Genomic DNA, 17,373 nt, shown 5'->3' on the forward strand with positions numbered 1-17,373 from the left:
ATTCTATGACTGTCATTCTTAGGCTGGACCAAAAATCATTCATAGCATACGCTGCATTTCCTTTCTATGTGAATTGAAACAATTACGGGTTATTCTTGCATCTTACACGCATAGAAGTGGGTTGTGCTGTATTTTAAGCCAAAATATGAAATGAACATTGAACATATTATCAATAATTTATTGGGAGTTTTTTTTTTTTTGGCAAGGCTTACTTTTGATGAATAAAGCCTTCATGCTCTGGGATAATGAATCGTGTTTGCTCGGTGCAGGTGGTGCGCAGAAGGGGGTAACCTGATCTGCTGTGATTTCTGCAATAACGCCTTCTGCAAGAAGTGCATTCTGCGCAACCTGGGGCGGAAGGAGCTCTCGGGCATCATGGACGAGGAGAGCAAGTGGTACTGCTATGTGTGCAGCCCCGAGCCCCTGCAGGACCTGGTGGCGGCCTGCGACAGCGTGCTGCAGAATCTGGAGCAGCTGTGGCGGCAACACCGCAAACGTGCCAAAGGCGAGCACGAGAAGACCGGCCGGGGCAAGGACGCTCACAGACACTCGCAGATGGCCAAGGTGGCCCTCAACGGCAAGGAGCACGGCCTGGACGGCGTGAGCTCCGGCACCCTGACCTTCACCTACAAAGCGTTGAAGGTGCCCAAGGAACTGGCCAAGAAGACCAAGAAGCTGATCGAGACCACGACCAGCCTGAATCAGACCTTCATCAAGTTCATCCAGCAGGCCTCCATGGCGAAGGGTACCAGCATGGTCCGGTTGCGTCACCTAAAGGCCTTCCGGTCGGTGCTCTCCGACCTGAAGATGGCCCACTCTGCCCTGGAGGAGTCCCTCGAGCAGGAGTTCAAGGGTGTGCAGCTACAGAACGGAGATGAGATGGGATGCGACGTTAGCAGTGCGAGGCAAGTCGCAGAGGCAGAGGCAGCCGAAGAGGGCAACCATGTCAAGCAAGAGGATGCCAAAGAGACCGACATCGGCACTACAGGGGGAAACTGTGAGTATCCTGATGAGGATGGCACTACAGACGGAGCAGCGGATGGTGCAGTGGATGCCATATCAGACGAGGTCGAAATGGAGAGCCCCCCACCCTCTCCCACGGAACGGTGCAGGACCCCGGGAGGACAGGGGCTGAGGGAAAAGAGGGTCATCTCTGAAAAGGAGGCAGGTGACAAGGAGGGGTCTGGCTCAGCTGGCGAGTCCTCCCTGGACAAGGACATAGTCTCAGTCCCCCTCTCTGTACCTGACGAGCTCTTTGACAAGGCTGATGGTACTGCTGATTCCTTGGCTGTGGCAGACGGGAAGGAGCGGGCTGGGGCCAGAGGAAGGAAAACCTCCAGATCCACCAGGAAGTCCCCTGATTCAGCGAAGAGCCGCAACAAGGTGACCAGAAACCTGGTGGTGAAGCTGACGCCTGTTTCAATGGGGGGATCTCCCATACCCCGGGTCCGGACTAAGACCGAGGATGAGGGGAGTAAAATTGGAGTTGTGGTGAAGGAGGAACTTGAAGAGGGTGGGGTCAGCGATGAGGAGATGGTTGGGGACACAGAGGAAGCTCTGCCTCTGGAAGAGGGACTTGAGAACAGGCGCTCACCTCGGGTGAAGACGACGCCCCTTCGAAAGCCGGCAGACGGCAAAAGCAAGCCGCTCCCCGAACAGATCAAGAGTGAGAGTGAATCAGATCAAGACTTACCCGCCAAGGTGAAAGCAGATGGGGACAAAGACTCAGGGAAAACAGCGGCGTCCTCCAGTAAGGGAGATGACTCCGACTCTGATGAAGTCCCTGCTGTGCTGCTCCAGACGGCCAACATGACAGCCAGCATGACGGCCAGCTCGGATGAAACTGAGGGTGGCGCCAGCGACGCCTCCAAAAAGGTGTCAAGGCGATGCCTCTTCCAGCTGCAGAAGAGCCCCGCTCCATCGCGGGACCAGGCTGCCTCCAAGCGCAAGGTGCGCGTGAGCTCCTCGAACCCGGACGAGGTGACCGCCCCCAGGAAATCCACAAGGGTAAAGAAGGAGAGGGTCTCAGACTCATCCAACTATGATTCGGACTTGGAGAAAGAGATGAAGAGCCTGAGCAAGCTTGGCACAGTCAAGAGGAGTCGCCGGAAGACCAAGAAAGAGGCGGAAGAGAAGGAGGAGGAAGAAGCTGAAGAGGAAGAGAAAGAAGGAAGAGCGGAAAAGCGGCGCAAAGCGGCCACGGAGAAGAAGAAAGCTGCTCAGCCAAAAAGGAGGGCGTCAAGAAACAAAACAAAAACGCATCAATCATCTTCCTCAAGTGACGATGAGGAGGAGGAGGAGGGGGAGGAAGTGGATGGAGACCAGGCGGCAAACTTTGCAGAGGACAGTGATGATCAGCAGAAGATTAAGCCAATCACAGAGGAGGTGGCTGCGGCAGCTCTCGAATCTTTCCAGCAATCATCAGGTTGGCTACCAGTTTTTTCTTTGCTGTGGGAACACATTAAAACATCCCAGCATGTAGTTTCTGTATGCATTTTATCTTATGTTCTGAATGTGTAGAGTAACCTGTGATTTCTAGAGAGCCAACAGGGGCATTCACTAAACTCTACAGGGTGTTCGATTCAGAATTGCAGCCAGATGACTGCATTCAGCTGCAAGCTCAGATCATTGTACTTTGTAATGATCCTTAAGTTATTTAGAACTGTAATTTTAATGCCTTGTGCATAACTTTATTTTCATAGACGTTCTGCTAACTGTCCATGCCGGTTTGCTGCTGTGAAGATACCATCTTTAACCTTCAAGGCACACACTAGCTTAGGCAATAGAACATGTGAGGAATAACAACATCTGCCCTTCAGGCCAGTGTTGCTGCCTTGGGTCCTTTCAGATGGATCTTTAAAGGCACAGAGCACTAAAATGGGCAGATTAGGCAACTGACTTGTGTCTTTAGATTCAGCTTTTTGGTCATGTCAGTGTTGGACCAGCTAGTTTGCATAAAATACTGATAGATTTTAATGCTGATGATAATATATGGTTGATTATGGCTTCTGTGCTCTGTACTGACTAAACAAAAAGCATTTCAGGAAAACATGAGCACAGTCCAGAACAGCAGGACAGTTGATGTGTTCTTCTGTTACTTATTTCCATTTTGTTCCATAGGTGATGAAGCTTCTTTGAAATCTGGTCCCACGTTGGTTGCGGACGATGATGATGATCCGGAAAACAGGTAAAAGTAAAAAATTTTTTAAAAAATGCAAGAGATTTTCCGGCATAGTTAGGTGAGGTTGACTAGTATAGCCATAGTTGCTTCACGGAGTGTAGAAGCCGAGAGTACCATGCTTTTTCTTTAACGTAATTACGCAATATGCTGGTGCCAAACTGATTGTTTGCAACTAATATCACCCCCTGCAGAATCCTCTGCATTTCCCACAAGTCATCACTATAAGTTAGAAATTAGTCATGAGGCAACCTTTCTTGTTTGATGGAGAATAATTAATAAGAAAAATATGTATCGATTGGTATTCGTGTAGTGCGCAAAATCGAATGCAAATGTCTGACAATAAGGGCCCTGTTTCCGCAGTTAAGGCAAATTGTCAAATGAGAGCCCTAACGCAAGCCACTGGTGGAACGGGGTGTGTCAACTCAGTTTCAATGATTTTGCTACTCCCGGCATTGGTAGTACAGTGCAGTGGTAAAAGCGGAATAAAAAAAGTGGCATGTTCAAAAGGAATAAATCAACTGGCAGTGTTTGGCTTTATTATTGCCAATTAGGTTGCCCAATTTATTTCCCTTTAAAAACTTGTTGAGGCCAGAGCCAACTGCTAATTTTGTCATGGCTGAATAGGAAGCACATTGAGAGGCTATGTTATAAAGCCTTCCTGCAATTTCTTGTGAGATCTAGACAAAGGTGACATTTCATATTTTCAATTTATATGACAAAAAAATTGGATAAATGGTTCCCATGAACAATGCTGGATAAATATTACCAGACTGGGCAGGAGTAGGAGGCAGCTGGCAGACACCTCATTCCAGGCGGCCTCCCCGTCATACTGCTGCCCCTGCTAACTACATCATGCCTGCCAACCAGGGGACGGGAAAGAAGACTTTTAGTTTGATGCGACATTTTGCTTAATGTAGACAAATTCAACATTTTCATTCATTTCAGACATGCACTGGATGAATGTACATTCACTTGAGAAACGCCTCCACAGCCAACCGTTCTCTGGTCTTCTGTGCATCTGTAATGTGTCCTCTATGAGCTATGTTGTGTAGAACACTGCATGACACACAAAGAATGCACTGACTTTATGAAGGCTATACTGTACCACCCCACCAGTCCAAAATAGTTTAAGAAAGAAAAATTACATTTGTAACCCCCCACCCCTGAACAAAAATTAAAAAGTCTTCTTGCAGCCAGGCATGATTGCAATTGTGTTGTCACCAAATTATCTCCCTAAATTGTGCCAGCAACAGTTATATTTGGATAGCTGGAGCTTGCCAGTTAGTGCCACCATTATAGTAAGTCTATCTAGAAATCAATAATAGTCCTTGTCATTGAAAAGCAAATTATTAATTATAATGAGTGATTAGATAACTATGTCTATGACGATCAGCTGATGGGAGTTCTTGCTTTCTTGTGCAAAATCAAGTCTGTGTGTGGGCAAAGATACGTAAGGCCTAGATTAGTAACAGATATGTCCAGACTTGCACTGCAGTGTCCTTGTTTCACACTTTCATTTCCATGCAGTGGTGGTGTTGTTTTCTGCCAGATCCACCTTAGCAACTGGATACTGGCCTTGTGACGACAACACAATATTTACTATTTCAGTAGGAAACAAAAACCCTGTGGCATTAATTAAAGCATCTGCTTGCTGTGAATTTGGCATACTGCGAGGAGCTTAAACTGTCACTTCACCATCTGTCTATTGCTTCAGCTTATAATTTGTCACTTTGTACTGGCAACATTGTCAAAAGCAGTTAAAATGGAAGCTAACTGGGCAGGAACTAATCAGGGTCGACAAATACTCAGGTGGATTGCTACAAAGCAAAGGGGTCGTGCTCCTGTTACTTTGGGGGAGCCCCTTTCCATTAATGTTTCTTACTCAGACCCATACAAGCATCAGATCCGACCGGATCACACTTAGTCAGGCCCATAAATATTGGAATATCAACACAATTCTCCTCTTTTTGGCTCTATACACCACCACAATGGATTTGAAATGAAACGAACAAGATATGATTTTACTGCAGACTTTCAGCTTTAAGTTGAGGGTATTTACATCCAAATCAGGTGAACGGTGTAGGAATTACAACAGTTTCTATATGTGCCTCCCCCTTTTTAAGGGACCAAAAGTAATGGGACAATTGGCTGCTCAGCTGTTCCATGGCCAGGTGTGTGTTATTCCCTCATTATCTCATTTACAAGGAGCAGATAAAAGGTCTAGAGTTCATTTCAAGTGTGCTATTTGCATTTGGACTCTGTTGCTGTCAACTCCTAATATGAGATCCAAAGAGCTGTCACTATCAGTGAAGCAAGCCATCATTAGGCTGAAAAATCAAAACAAACCCATCAGAGAGATAGCAGAAACATTAGGTGTGGCCAAATCAACTGTTTGGAACATTCTTAAAAAGAAAGAATGCACAGGTGAGCTCAGCAACACCAAAAGACCCGGAAGACCACGGAAAACAACTGTGGTGGATGACAGAAGAATTCTTTCCCTGGTGAAGAAAAACCCCTTCACAACAGTTGGCCAGATCAAGAACACTCTCCAGGAGGTAGGTGTATGTGTTTCAAAGTGAACAATCAAGAGAAGTCTTCACCAGAGTGAATACAGAGGGTTCACCACAAGATGTAAACCATTGGTGAGCCTCAAAAACAGGAAGACCAGATTAGAGTTTGCCTTTACAGTTCTGGAACAACATCCTATGGACAGATGAGACAAAGATCAACTTGTACCAGAATGATGGGAAGAGAAGAATATGGAGAAGGAAAGGAACTGCTCATGATCCAAAACATACCACCTCATCAGTGAAGCATGGTGGTGGTAGTGTCATGGCGTGGGCATGTATGGCTGCCAATGGAACTGGTTCCCTTGTATTTATTGATGATGTGACTGCTGACAAAAGCAGCAGGATGAATTCTGGAGTGTTTCGGGCAATATTATCTGCTCATATTCAGCCAAATGCTTCAGAACTCATTGGACGGCGCTTCACAGTGCAGATGGACAATGACCCGAAGCATACTGCGAAAGCAACCAAAGAGTTTTTTAAGGCAAAGAAGTCGAATGTTATGCAATGGCCAAATCAATCACCTGACCTGAATCCGATTGAACATGCATTTCACTTGCTGAAGACAAAACTGAAGGGAAAATGCCCCAAGAACAAGCAGGAACTGAAGACAGTTGCAGTAGAGGCCTGGCAGAGCATCACCAGGGATGAAACCCAGCGTCTGGTGATGTCTGTGCGTTCCAGTCTTCAGGCTGTAATTGACTGCAAAGGATTTGCAACCAAGTATTAAAAAGTGAAAGTTTGATTTATGATTGTTAGTTTGTCCCATTACATTTGGTCCCTTAAAAAGTGGGAGGCACATATACAAACTGTTGTAATTCCTACACCGTTCACCTGATTTGGATGTAAAACCCTCAAATTAAAGCTGAAAGTCTGCAGTTAAAGCATATCTTGTTTGTTTCAAATCCATTGTGGTGGTGTATAGAGCCAAAAAGAGGAGAATTGTGTCGATGTCCCAATATTTATGGACCTGACTATCTCTCAGAATCATTGGAGATGAAAAACCAGTCGACCGATTTCCTGATAGATTATTTTGGTGGATTATAGACTGCCATTTTGGTATGCTGTTAGATTAGGAAATTTAGGTAATGGGTAAAGTAGGATGGAAATTGGGGCCACTACAATCTTAAGTGCTGTGTTTTAGATTAAATTAGATTTTGCTCAACAGAGACCTCAATCTTCTCCCTGCTGTCCCTGATAGAATTGCTAAGAAGTTGCTCTTGGCTCAAATCAAAGCCAACTACTCTTCAGGAGATGACAGCTCTTCAGACAACGAATCTGAGAAGGAGGGCAAGAAGTCCTCCAAGAAAGAAGGGGATGAGGAAGAGAATGGAGATGATAATGGTGAGTGAGATGATGGTGAGATGATGGTGAGATGGTCGTGAGATGGTAAGTGAGATGGTCCCCCCCAGGGTGGTAGGTGCTTCAGTAGGATTCTTCAAATTTTTGTGAGAAATGGATTAAATGCAGGGCGGCACGGATGGTGCAGTGGGTAGCACTGCCGCCTCACAGCAAGGAGGTCCTGGGTTCGAATCCCTGTCGGCCGGGGCCTCTCTGTGCGGAGTTTGCATGTTCTCCCCGTGTCTGCGTGGGTTTCCTCCGGGTACTCCGGTTTCCTCCCACAGTCCAAAGACATGCATGTTAGGCTGATTGGAGAGTCTAAATTGCCCATAGGTATGAGTGTGTGAGTGAATGGTGTGTGTGCCCTGTGATGGACTGGCGACCCGTCCAGGGTGTATTCCTGCCTTTCGCCCAATGTATGCTGGGATAGGCTCCAGCCCCCCTGCGACCCTGTTCAGGATAAGCAGGTTCAGATAATGGATGGATGGATGGATGGATTAAATGCACCTATATGTGATGTGTCTTAGGTAATGATAGGATGACTTGCCCCATTGTTTTAGCGCACATCTCCTTTTTTGGAAGTTTAATATTTTATTATTTCAGTTTTAAAATGGAACCATTTTGGAGACTTGTGTGCTCATGAAAGTTGTGTGCTCATGTTCACTCTGGTGAACATCACACTGCTTTGCATTGGACAGCTATGCAGGTCCTTGGTTGACCGACTACGTCGCTCAGCTGTTCCACTAAGGAGTAAAAGTAATTCCAATTCTGCAGTCTCTCAAATATCAAGAATCTTGCAGTGATGAAGGGGGCATGTTGTATGACTGGGCATTTGAAATCAGGAGTAAAAGACCTTTGAAAAATGAAGGCCTATATTGGGCACGGCCCCTGGAGGACACCCCAAGCTCTCCATAAATGTCACCATCCCTTCTTCCCTGCAGAGAACGACACATCCAACTCTGGTTCAGGCTCAGGCTCAGGCTCGGACTCAGAAGACGATGTAAAGAAGACTCCGCACCGTCATAAGTTGCTGCGGCATAAGCTCTCGGTGAGCGAAGGAGAGTCGGGTGACGAGAAACCTGCCGCCAAGGGTAAAGCCGGAGTCAAGAGGAAAGCCCGCAGGAAGGGTGAGTTTGGGAAGCATGGTCCTCCTGGTATCCTTCGTATCAGAACCGCATTTCCCCCTCGTTCCTGCCAAGAAAGAGCTTTAGTGCTTGACATAACATTCATGTGGCCAAAGCTTTTCGATATTATGAGAAACTATAAAGCGGTTGCATAAGGTCACAGTGACTATTGCTGATAATTCATAATAGAAAGAAATGATTGCATAAGAACAAAAGAATGACAAATATAAGCCATTCAGTTCCCCTAGTGAATATCACAGTGTGATGCCTGGCCTTGAATACTCCAGTATCTGTGCTGCATGACCTGCCAAGCTATTTGATGCGTTAACAGCTCTTTGTGGAGAAAAATACTTCCTTACGTCATTGCAAAATAGCTTTTTGCCTAACCCTCCTTAAAAAATGTGTGCAAAAATACACTGAAATATAATTAACCCACTCAGCAACTGTCCTGTTTCACTGGCCGGCTTGCATTAAACACAGCGCTTTGCTGTTTATTAATTTCCTATGTAGCATTAACTTAGTAGTAAGTGTGTTCACCCTTTGCGTCTTGCAGTGGAAAGCGATGACTCCGCCGATTCGGACTTCGAAGAGTCAGGCGGGAGCGACGATTCTGTCGTTAGCGATGAGCTCAGTGAGTCAGAGGATGACGGCCGACGCAAAACGAGGTGAAGAAACGCCCAGGTTCCCGTTAACCCATTCAAAATAATAAGCATCACCTTCGTAATGAAAATCATTGATTGTCTGTGGCTCATGCAGAAATTGTGTAGGGAAAAACGTCAACATAGGCTTTTACGTCTAACTGCACACAAACCCATGTCTAAATTGTGAGGGAAATACTTAACTTGTAATTGCTTGTAATAGCTTGTATTGAGTATTTTCAGTGTCCTCATGTGCTACATGTAGCCACCAGGTGGCAGTATTTTGCACAATTTGCCTAATTTCAGCAAATTGCAGCTCAAGCTGCATAACTGATTACCAATTCACTTGAGAGCGCTGATGGAAAAATAATCCCACCCTTGTGCTTCATCATGGTATAGACTTCAAATCGTAAGTTGTAAAATGATGTATCCTGAACATCACTGAGCAGTCCAGTTTCTGTCTATAGATCTTCAAAGAAGGAGGAGACTCAGCGGAGCTACCACCAGAAAAAGAAGAGGCGTCGCATCAAGGTGCAGGATTCCTCCTCCAGCAACGAGAAGGTCAGCCATGCCAAGTGCCAGTGATATTGACAAGAAATTGCTAGTTAACGACGACAGGTGGTGGTCCATGCTGTTCTATGTCTCTAAAATGGCATAAATATTTGTACGCAAGTAGCCAAACAGAAGTTTGATTTACAATACCGTCAGACAGGCTCCACTGTCATTTAGGGAGATTACTGCTCATTACCCATCATGCACTGCTTCAGAGTGTGCAACAACTTCTTTTGATCATTTTCTCAAATAACCAAAACAGACTCACGAGAAGACCCGTCTATTTCAACAAGATCTTAAGCTCAGCTTCTTAGTGTGCTTGTCATGAAGTGCTAAAATGGTGTAATTCTCTAGGCCTCATAATGAGTGAAGGAATGGTGTGAATGTTCCACATCGAGCTCCACATTTAATTTGCCGAGTGGAACGGGTGGCATTTCAGAAAGCATGTATTGTGCTTACAGACTGTGCTGTGTTTCTTCAGAGTGGTTCCGATGATGATGATGATGACAATGAAAAAGAAGATGGAGATGATGACGACGACGACGAGAAAAGCACACCCAAGGGCCGCAAGAAGATCCGCAAGATCCTCAAGGATGACAAGCTCAGATCGGAGACGCAGAACGCTCTAAAAGAGGAAGAGGATAGGAGGAAGCGAATTGCTGAGCGGGAAAGGCTTAGGGAGAAGCTGAGAGAGGTGGGCAGAAAAGGGGGGGGTGAATTTGCACTGCTTTCAAGCTGGGGTTGCCCTTTTATTTTTTGTCGCAGCATTGTTCAGTAATTTCCGCTACTGCAAACTTAAACTAGTAACATGTGAAGCATTAGAAATGTTTTGCCCAACTCTGCAGACCAAGCTCACTGATGTTCGTATCTAGTGGAAACCTTCAACTCTGTAAGCCATTTCAAATGGTATGCTGTTGTACACTTAAATGCAAGTGTACAACACTGAAAAAGGGGTCCAAGCACCGCACCGTGTGGTACCATCCTCATCCGGCTCTGACCACTTGGCTCTTCCTCAGGTCATAGTTGTGGAGGAGGCATCCCAGGTCACCTGCCCCATAACCACCAAACTGGTCCTGGACGAGGACGAGGAGACCAAGGAGCCAATGGTCCAGGTGCACAGGAACCTGGTGACCAAGCTCAAGCCCCACCAGGTGGATGGTGAGTCCTGGGGCAACTTGGAAAGTTGGTGTTTTCAGCCTGTAAGCCTTTTTCTTTGTGCACTAATTGTAAGTAGCTCTGGATAAGAGCATTCACTAAATGCCTGAAGTGTACATGTAAAAAGGTCAGCCTTGGGTCAAACCCCATTGTGACGTGCACATCAAAGCGAGGCATCTGTCTCAGCCCCGTGGCCACCTGTGCTTCTTCAAAGGGTTCTAGCATTCCTATGCTGGATAATTACAATGATTATGTGTGTTTTTAAGTTCTTCCTTTTTCTATTTTACAGTGATTACGTTCAGCGATCAGACGTCAAGTAAATTGCTAACCGTAAATTGTAAATCGTAACCGTTTCATGGAAAATGCTTGCAGTCAAGAATTTTTTATGCCACCTTTGTTTGCTTGAGCAAGCCGTCCTTACTATCATCTTCCCTCCTTCCACCCCGACATGACTTCTCCTAATGGCTTTCCCTTGTACCTGTAGGAGTGCAGTTCATGTGGGACTGTTGCTGTGAATCGTTGAAGAAGGCAAAGAAGTCTCCAGGCTCAGGTTGCATCCTGGCCCACTGCATGGGTCTGGGTAAAACATTGCAGGTGAGGAGGGGAGGTGAGATGGGGTCAGGATCTCAAATCAGCTGTTTAAGCCTAAAGGCTCCGTGTGGGTAAAGCAGGGGAACGAGCCTTTGGATTGTATCGGGGTGCCTGGATTGGCTGGCCTGATGTGAGAATAACTGCACTTTTTATTGACCGGCCACCAGTGGGCTGATGGGTGTGAGTTTGAGATTCACTGATCTCAATGTACAGCGAGTTTTTGGGAAAATTCGATGAGGCCTGGGCTGGTGAGTGAGGAATGCCCTGTTGGACGGTAACTTCCTACCATGGCTTTGCAGGTGGTTACCTTCCTCCACACAATGCTGCTATGTGAGAAACTCAACTTTTCCACCGCCTTGGTGGTGTGCCCGCTCAACACTGTTCTTAACTGGCTCAATGAGTTTGAGAAGTGGCAGGAGGGCATGAAGGATGAGGAGTGCTTGGAGGTACAGATTTGGTATTGTATCATGCCACTTTTACCATCATTTTTATTTGTGTGTGCGCTGTATGCACAAATGTATATGTACAGAAATAAACTTAATTCCTTCTTTCTGCATGGTATGTCTTGAAACAGAAGTCATGGAATGTAGCCATTTTCCCTTATAGTTATTGTTTGATTTGAAATACAAATATGATTAATGTAGAGGAAATTTTGCTTTTACATGAACATTTATCTGTATATCATTCTTGAGACTTTATGATATTATGAATGGGTGAATCGTACATGCTCACACACTCACATGCAGAGATACCATGTACACACACATGCATCCCCGGAGCAAACTTGCGGTTGCGTTGCAGGTGACCGAGCTGGCCACGGTGAAGCGGCCCCAGGAGCGCTCGTATGCCCTGCAGCGCTGGCAGGAGGATGGCGGCGTCATGATCATGGGCTACGAGATGTACCGCAACCTCACTCAGGGCCGCAACATCAAAAGCAAGAAGCTAAAGGAGGTCTTTCAGAAGACCCTGGTGGACCCAGGTATACTCCCACTGAGAGCCACTCCCACCCAGCTGGAGTGCTCCCCTTCCCTCTGCCCCTCAGGCCTTGATGTTCTCCCTGTCCCTCTGTTCCTCCAACCCTGGAGCTCTCCCTTTCTGTCCCTCAGGCATCCGGCCCTGGAGCTCTTCCCTTCCCTCTGTTCCTCAGGCATGAGGCTCTGGAGCTCTCCCCTTCCCTTGCTTCCTCAGGCCTTAATTGTTCTCCCCTTTTCTCTCTCCCACAGGCCCAGACTTTGTGATATGTGACGAAGGGCACATCCTGAAGAATGAGGCCTCAGCTGTTTCCAGAGCCATGAACTCCATTACAACGAAGCGGAGAGTGGTGTTGACTGGGACCCCGCTGCAGAATAACCTCATTGAGTGTGAGTGTTCTGGTGGGGGAACAAAGCCTCCTGATATATGTGGGTATAATAGCCAGGGATAATACCAGTGGGGTGCCACCGTTATAGTCTTTCCTAACCTCCACATAAGTTAGCCAGTTGAAGTGGGCAATAGTCAAAACAATGATGAAATTTTACTATTGATGATGAAACTAAGAATGATGAAATTTTTAATGGTGCTACATGCCTTCTGATTCACCTAGATCACTGCATGGTGAACTTCATCAAGGAGAACCTCCTGGGCTCTGTCAAAGAGTTTCGGAATCGCTTCATCAACCCCATCCAGAATGGCCAGTGTGCTGACTCCACCCTTGTGGATGTGCGAGTTATGAAGAAGCGTGCTCATATCCTGTATGAGATGCTGGCTGGCTGTGTCCAGGTAAGCCTGGCCCTGCCCTGCCCTGCCCTGCCCTGCCCTGCCCTGCCCTGCCCTGCCCTGCCCTGCCCTGCCCTGCCCTGCCCTTTTCTGTTCTGTCCTACTACAGTCGCCTGAAAACATGGCAGGGCTACTAATTAAAAGGTTAAAATCTTTCTTTGGGATATCTGGCTGCCTGTTCTTAGTTTGGACCTGATGCTTTTAGTAGACTTTAGTAGTGATTTGCGGACTTCAAGGTGCTAGCACCTTGTTAATACACCAAGCTGTTTAGAATGCAGTGGAACATCAGCGATGCAAACCTTAGTCCTGAGAGAGGTCGGCTGTACAGGTTTTTAACTTGAAAGTAGTTAAACAAATGATGCCTTTGCTCTGTTGTGACTTATGAGTGATAATTATGCACAAAAGTGAACATTAACTAACAAAAGGCGTTTGTCACTTTTTCCCTTGATTAAAAAAACATCAAAATAAAAAAGAAATGATTTTGATGTATTGACATGCCTTTTGTTAAGAATCATGTTAAATTGGAATTTCATGCTTTGGAATGCATACCTGCAACTGGCAAAGCTTATCAACAGCCGATAAACCATTCAGCCCTTTCCGGTTCATTTGTTCATTTCTAGCCCCTGGCACAAATGAGAATTGTCTTTTTTTCCCTGATCCTTACAGAGACGGGATTACACAGCGTTGACGAAATTCCTGCCCCCAAAGCACGAGTATGTGCTGGCAGTGAGGGTGACACCCATCCAGTGCAAACTCTACCGATACTACCTGGAGCATTTCACAGGTAAACCTCCTGGCTTTGTGGCCCCTCACTCTTTCTGATCGCAGAACATATTCCTGGTCTGCAGACATTATTGTAAGTTTTTGTGCCGCAAAAAAAATACTTTTCCCCTTGACTTTGAAGTTTTCTCTGAAAGCCCCTTTTAAAAGCTGATTGCAGAGGTAGCGCTGCTTGTTCTGACATTGTTTGGCTTTTTCAACCGTTTCAGAAGTTGGCTTAGAAGTCCTCAACGAAGGAACACCCTCCTAGGTGTTCTGCATTGTGCCTCCAAAGCCGGTCACAGGCGAGAAAAGGGATTTCGGTCTCCAGAGTGCTGTTGCTGTTTGTGGCATAGTCATGTAATGGGTGCTGATTGTATTTATTTTAGTGTCCTGCAGATCAGCCAGTGATTGGCACCAGGGTATCTGAACAAATCCCCCCGCACCTTCCCATGTGTTGTTTCGTCTGGTTGTGTGGGTTGCTTTCCCTCTTGTCTTGCCACAAAACGGACCACGATTATAAAGTGCAGACTGCAGGTGTTTGTCTCTGCCCACCAGCCACAATGGTGAGACTGCTGAACAGATGCTGGGATGTTCCCATCCCTAAACTGGGGGTGAAAGTGAAGTCAACGAGCATAGCGTCCATCGGAACAAATGACTAGAAATCTGAAGGAATACATTTTGTGGCCATCTTATGCTGGAAGGAACACAAAGCTGTCCAAACAGCCTTTGACAGCATAAAAGACAAACATCTATGTGTGTACGCACAAGCAAAGAACACAACATGTTTCGACTTGTCTTCAAGCAGGGCAGAATGAAAGTTGGCTTGTAATGGAGGTGAGGTATTGGCAATTGGTTGATAAGGTGTATAAGGTGAATGTTTGACAGATTGACCTCATGCGTAATGAGCAAGACGGGAAGTTGCATTGGAAAGCTTGTATTGCGGTCATCAGGCACGACCATACCAGTCTGTGTGGAGAGATGCCCTGTAGACTAACCCCCAGTCTCCGGACAGGTGTTGGTGCCGCCCCGGAGGGGGGGCGAGGCCGGGCCGGGACCAAGCTGTTCCAGGATTTCCAGATGCTCAGCAGAATCTGGACCCATCCGTGGTGTCTTCAGCTGGACTACATCAGCAAGGAAAACAAGGTTAGATACCCAAGCTGCCCCACCCCCAGGAGTTTCCCCTGCGCTCATCACATTTCTGAGGCTTGACGGAGTGATGAGAGGCACGCAGTCTGCCATGTGAGAGTCTGCCGTTGGCAAGCCAACAGTCAGGCCTGGCTGCCTGAGCGATAGACAGGTGTAAAACTTGTCAGAGGTTATTGTACAGGTGGCACATTTGACTTTATTTATTTGTTAGCTGGTTTTTGTGTGTCTGCTGCCCCCGTACCGAACGCCCTGCGTGACCCCGCAGCTGTTGGGCGGGCCGAGGAGACACAGCTGCTCTAACGGGACGTGCTGTTTGTTGCAGGGCTACTTCGATGAGGACAGCATGGAGGAATTTATCGCTTCGGAAACGGAGGAGTCCTCCATGAGTTTAACCTCTGAGGATGAGAAGGCCAAAAGGTACTTCATGAAAACACGTGCCCTCCGACAACCCTTTTACTTTCTTTTGCTGCTATAGGGGTTTAGATGTCTTTAGAACATTGTTTCTTCAACTCTGGGTCTGGACCCAAAATGGGTCACCGGAGGATTTTGTTTCTTCCTGGAGTCAGCCCACCCGTCTTTTTGCCCCGAATAGAAAGAAGAAACGAGGGAAAGGTAAGAAGGCCAGCACGGATGAATCGGACAGCGATGACCTGGAAGTGATCAAAGAGTGGAACACTAGCTCCCGGGGGGGAAACCCAGAGAGCCGGAACAGGGCAGAGCCTGTTGAGGAAGGTAGGATCCCCCCCCCCCCCTCCATAATTGTATGAACTGGGTTCCTCTACTGAGCAGTCCCTGTCTACACCTGCATTTTATCCCTGAAAAAATTGTACTTGCAGCAAAAGTAGTCACTAAACATGCTCAAGGACCACTCTTTATTAACTCTCACATCACTCAGGTTTGAACCATTTGTAAATGGAATGCGGCTAACTGGTTACTCATCTCTGAATTCTGATGGATTTCCTTTTGCTGCTACAGAAATGGTAACGCGGAGAAGAAATCCTTTTGTCTGAAGGAGGAAGAAGTATGAATTTGTGCTCTGATTTCCACAGTGAAAGCGTCCTCCAGTTCAGCTCCTGGCAGCCCTTCCCCTGACTGGCACAAGGACTTTGTCACTGAGCCGGATTCTGAAATTCTGGAACACTCCGGAAAGATGGTGCTACTGTTTGAGATCCTCCGGATGGCAGAGGAAATGGAAGACAAAGTGTAAGTGTTTTACTGTAGAAAGGTGGTCAGGGAAGTGGGGCATCAAATAATCGCTTTAACAGGATTAACTTTTCAGTGTATGCGATTCAATTATTTTATTGTGTCATGTACTCCACTGTGTCTGTGTGAGAGAGTGTAATGTGGATAAGGGTGTCTGTTTTTGCCCATGACATACAAAGGTGAAGTATGTGAAATGACTGACCAGTTTTCTTCTGTCATATATTTCCAGACTGGTGTTCAGTCAGTCTCTGATTTCACTGGACCTCATTGAGGATTTCCTGGAGCTTGCTGGCAGAGCCAAGGAAGAAGGGAAGACTTCTCCCTATAAAGGTTAGCCTCCCTTTCTGTGAAGCAGTCTACTCCTGTGCTGCAACACAAGCCAGTTTGGGGGCTTCTCCTGGAAACACTGTGGCCCTCTTCAGACACCAGTGCCAGCAGCAGATTGCATAACAAGTGTCTGCTGGGTGACCTCCTGATCTTTTTGCTCCTTCCTGACACTGTACCTTTCATCACTTGTTGCAGTTTTAGCTGAGTCATGGGTCACCTGGGAGTGATTCTGTTCCACTTTGGATTTTAAAGTAACAGTATCGGAGTTATGTAGCCCTGCATGCGTCTGTCTGCGTCTTTTGATGATCACTGGAAATAATTGGTGTAGCTCTCCCTAGGTTGTCCTACTTATGAGCACCTAAGGTTCCAATGATGGCAGGAATGAGAACATGCCTTTTATTTGTATGTATCTGAAAATGTTTGGCTTTAAGTCGAATATAATTTTCATATTGGAATGCATTTTGCGACTGCTCATGTTTAGCAGGCACGGTTGTGCTGGTTCCAGTCTTCTGGCCCTGACTATCTTGAGCCAATCTGGGCTGGCCTCCTGCTCACCCAGACTCTGGTCCAACAGGCCAAACTCTCCCACCTTTGCCTGCAGCCTTCCGCAACAAAAGAACATTACAGCACATCTATACACCTTTTTATCATTTCCCTTTATTTAACCAGGTTGGTCAAATGAGATATGAATTTCATTTGGCAATGATGACTAAGGGAACCTAAGTGGGTTAGGAATGCGCAGGACTCTGTGGCCAATCAGATGTGCTCTGGGTGATTCGGTGGATAGATGGATTTATAGCGACTGCCTACAGACAGTACATGTAACAGCAAACTTAAGCACACCCACACAAGCAGCCTCGAGTGCATTGCATGGTCTTAATTAAGCTCAAACAGCTGTTCCTGCTTTTATTTTGAAAATATTTATACCATGACCTTTTTTTCCTTGCACTAATTCTCCTCAGAAATGTTTGCTTAAGGGTTTGCAATTTGTAATGAAAAGATCACAGGCCTGTAATTGGAAACATGCTGGA

At 46.4% G+C, this 17,373-nt stretch overlaps 1 protein-coding gene across 3 annotated transcripts in view; it reads left to right on the forward strand.

Annotated features, from left to right (window-relative positions):
• The window catches only part of atrx (ATRX chromatin remodeler), a 43,716-nt gene that overhangs the window by 10,250 nt on the left and 16,093 nt on the right, over positions 1-17,373 (forward strand). For 2 of the 3 annotated variants that reach the window (XM_061234614.1, XM_061234616.1), the window contains 19 exons: positions 270-2,425; positions 3,121-3,187; positions 6,917-7,092; positions 8,031-8,216; positions 8,767-8,878; positions 9,319-9,412; positions 9,885-10,097; positions 10,420-10,561; positions 11,043-11,152; positions 11,449-11,595; positions 11,951-12,128; positions 12,373-12,510; positions 12,732-12,907; positions 13,571-13,688; positions 14,679-14,809; positions 15,135-15,229; positions 15,405-15,544; positions 15,862-16,015; positions 16,245-16,345. In XM_061234614.1, the coding sequence (XP_061090598.1) occupies positions 270-2,425; positions 3,121-3,187; positions 6,917-7,092; positions 8,031-8,216; positions 8,767-8,878; positions 9,319-9,412; positions 9,885-10,097; positions 10,420-10,561; positions 11,043-11,152; positions 11,449-11,595; positions 11,951-12,128; positions 12,373-12,510; positions 12,732-12,907; positions 13,571-13,688; positions 14,679-14,809; positions 15,135-15,229; positions 15,405-15,544; positions 15,862-16,015; positions 16,245-16,345 (4,634 nt within the window). The remainder of the gene's footprint in view (positions 1-269; positions 2,426-3,120; positions 3,188-6,916; positions 7,093-8,030; positions 8,217-8,766; positions 8,879-9,318; positions 9,413-9,884; positions 10,098-10,419; positions 10,562-11,042; positions 11,153-11,448; positions 11,596-11,950; positions 12,129-12,372; positions 12,511-12,731; positions 12,908-13,570; positions 13,689-14,678; positions 14,810-15,134; positions 15,230-15,404; positions 15,545-15,861; positions 16,016-16,244; positions 16,346-17,373) is intronic. The other variant, XM_061234615.1, reaches the window with a different exon arrangement.

The sequence above is a fragment of the Conger conger genome, chromosome 3 (genome assembly GCF_963514075.1).
Source record: "Conger conger chromosome 3, fConCon1.1, whole genome shotgun sequence".
Classification (NCBI taxonomy): domain Eukaryota; kingdom Metazoa; phylum Chordata; class Actinopteri; order Anguilliformes; family Congridae; genus Conger; species Conger conger.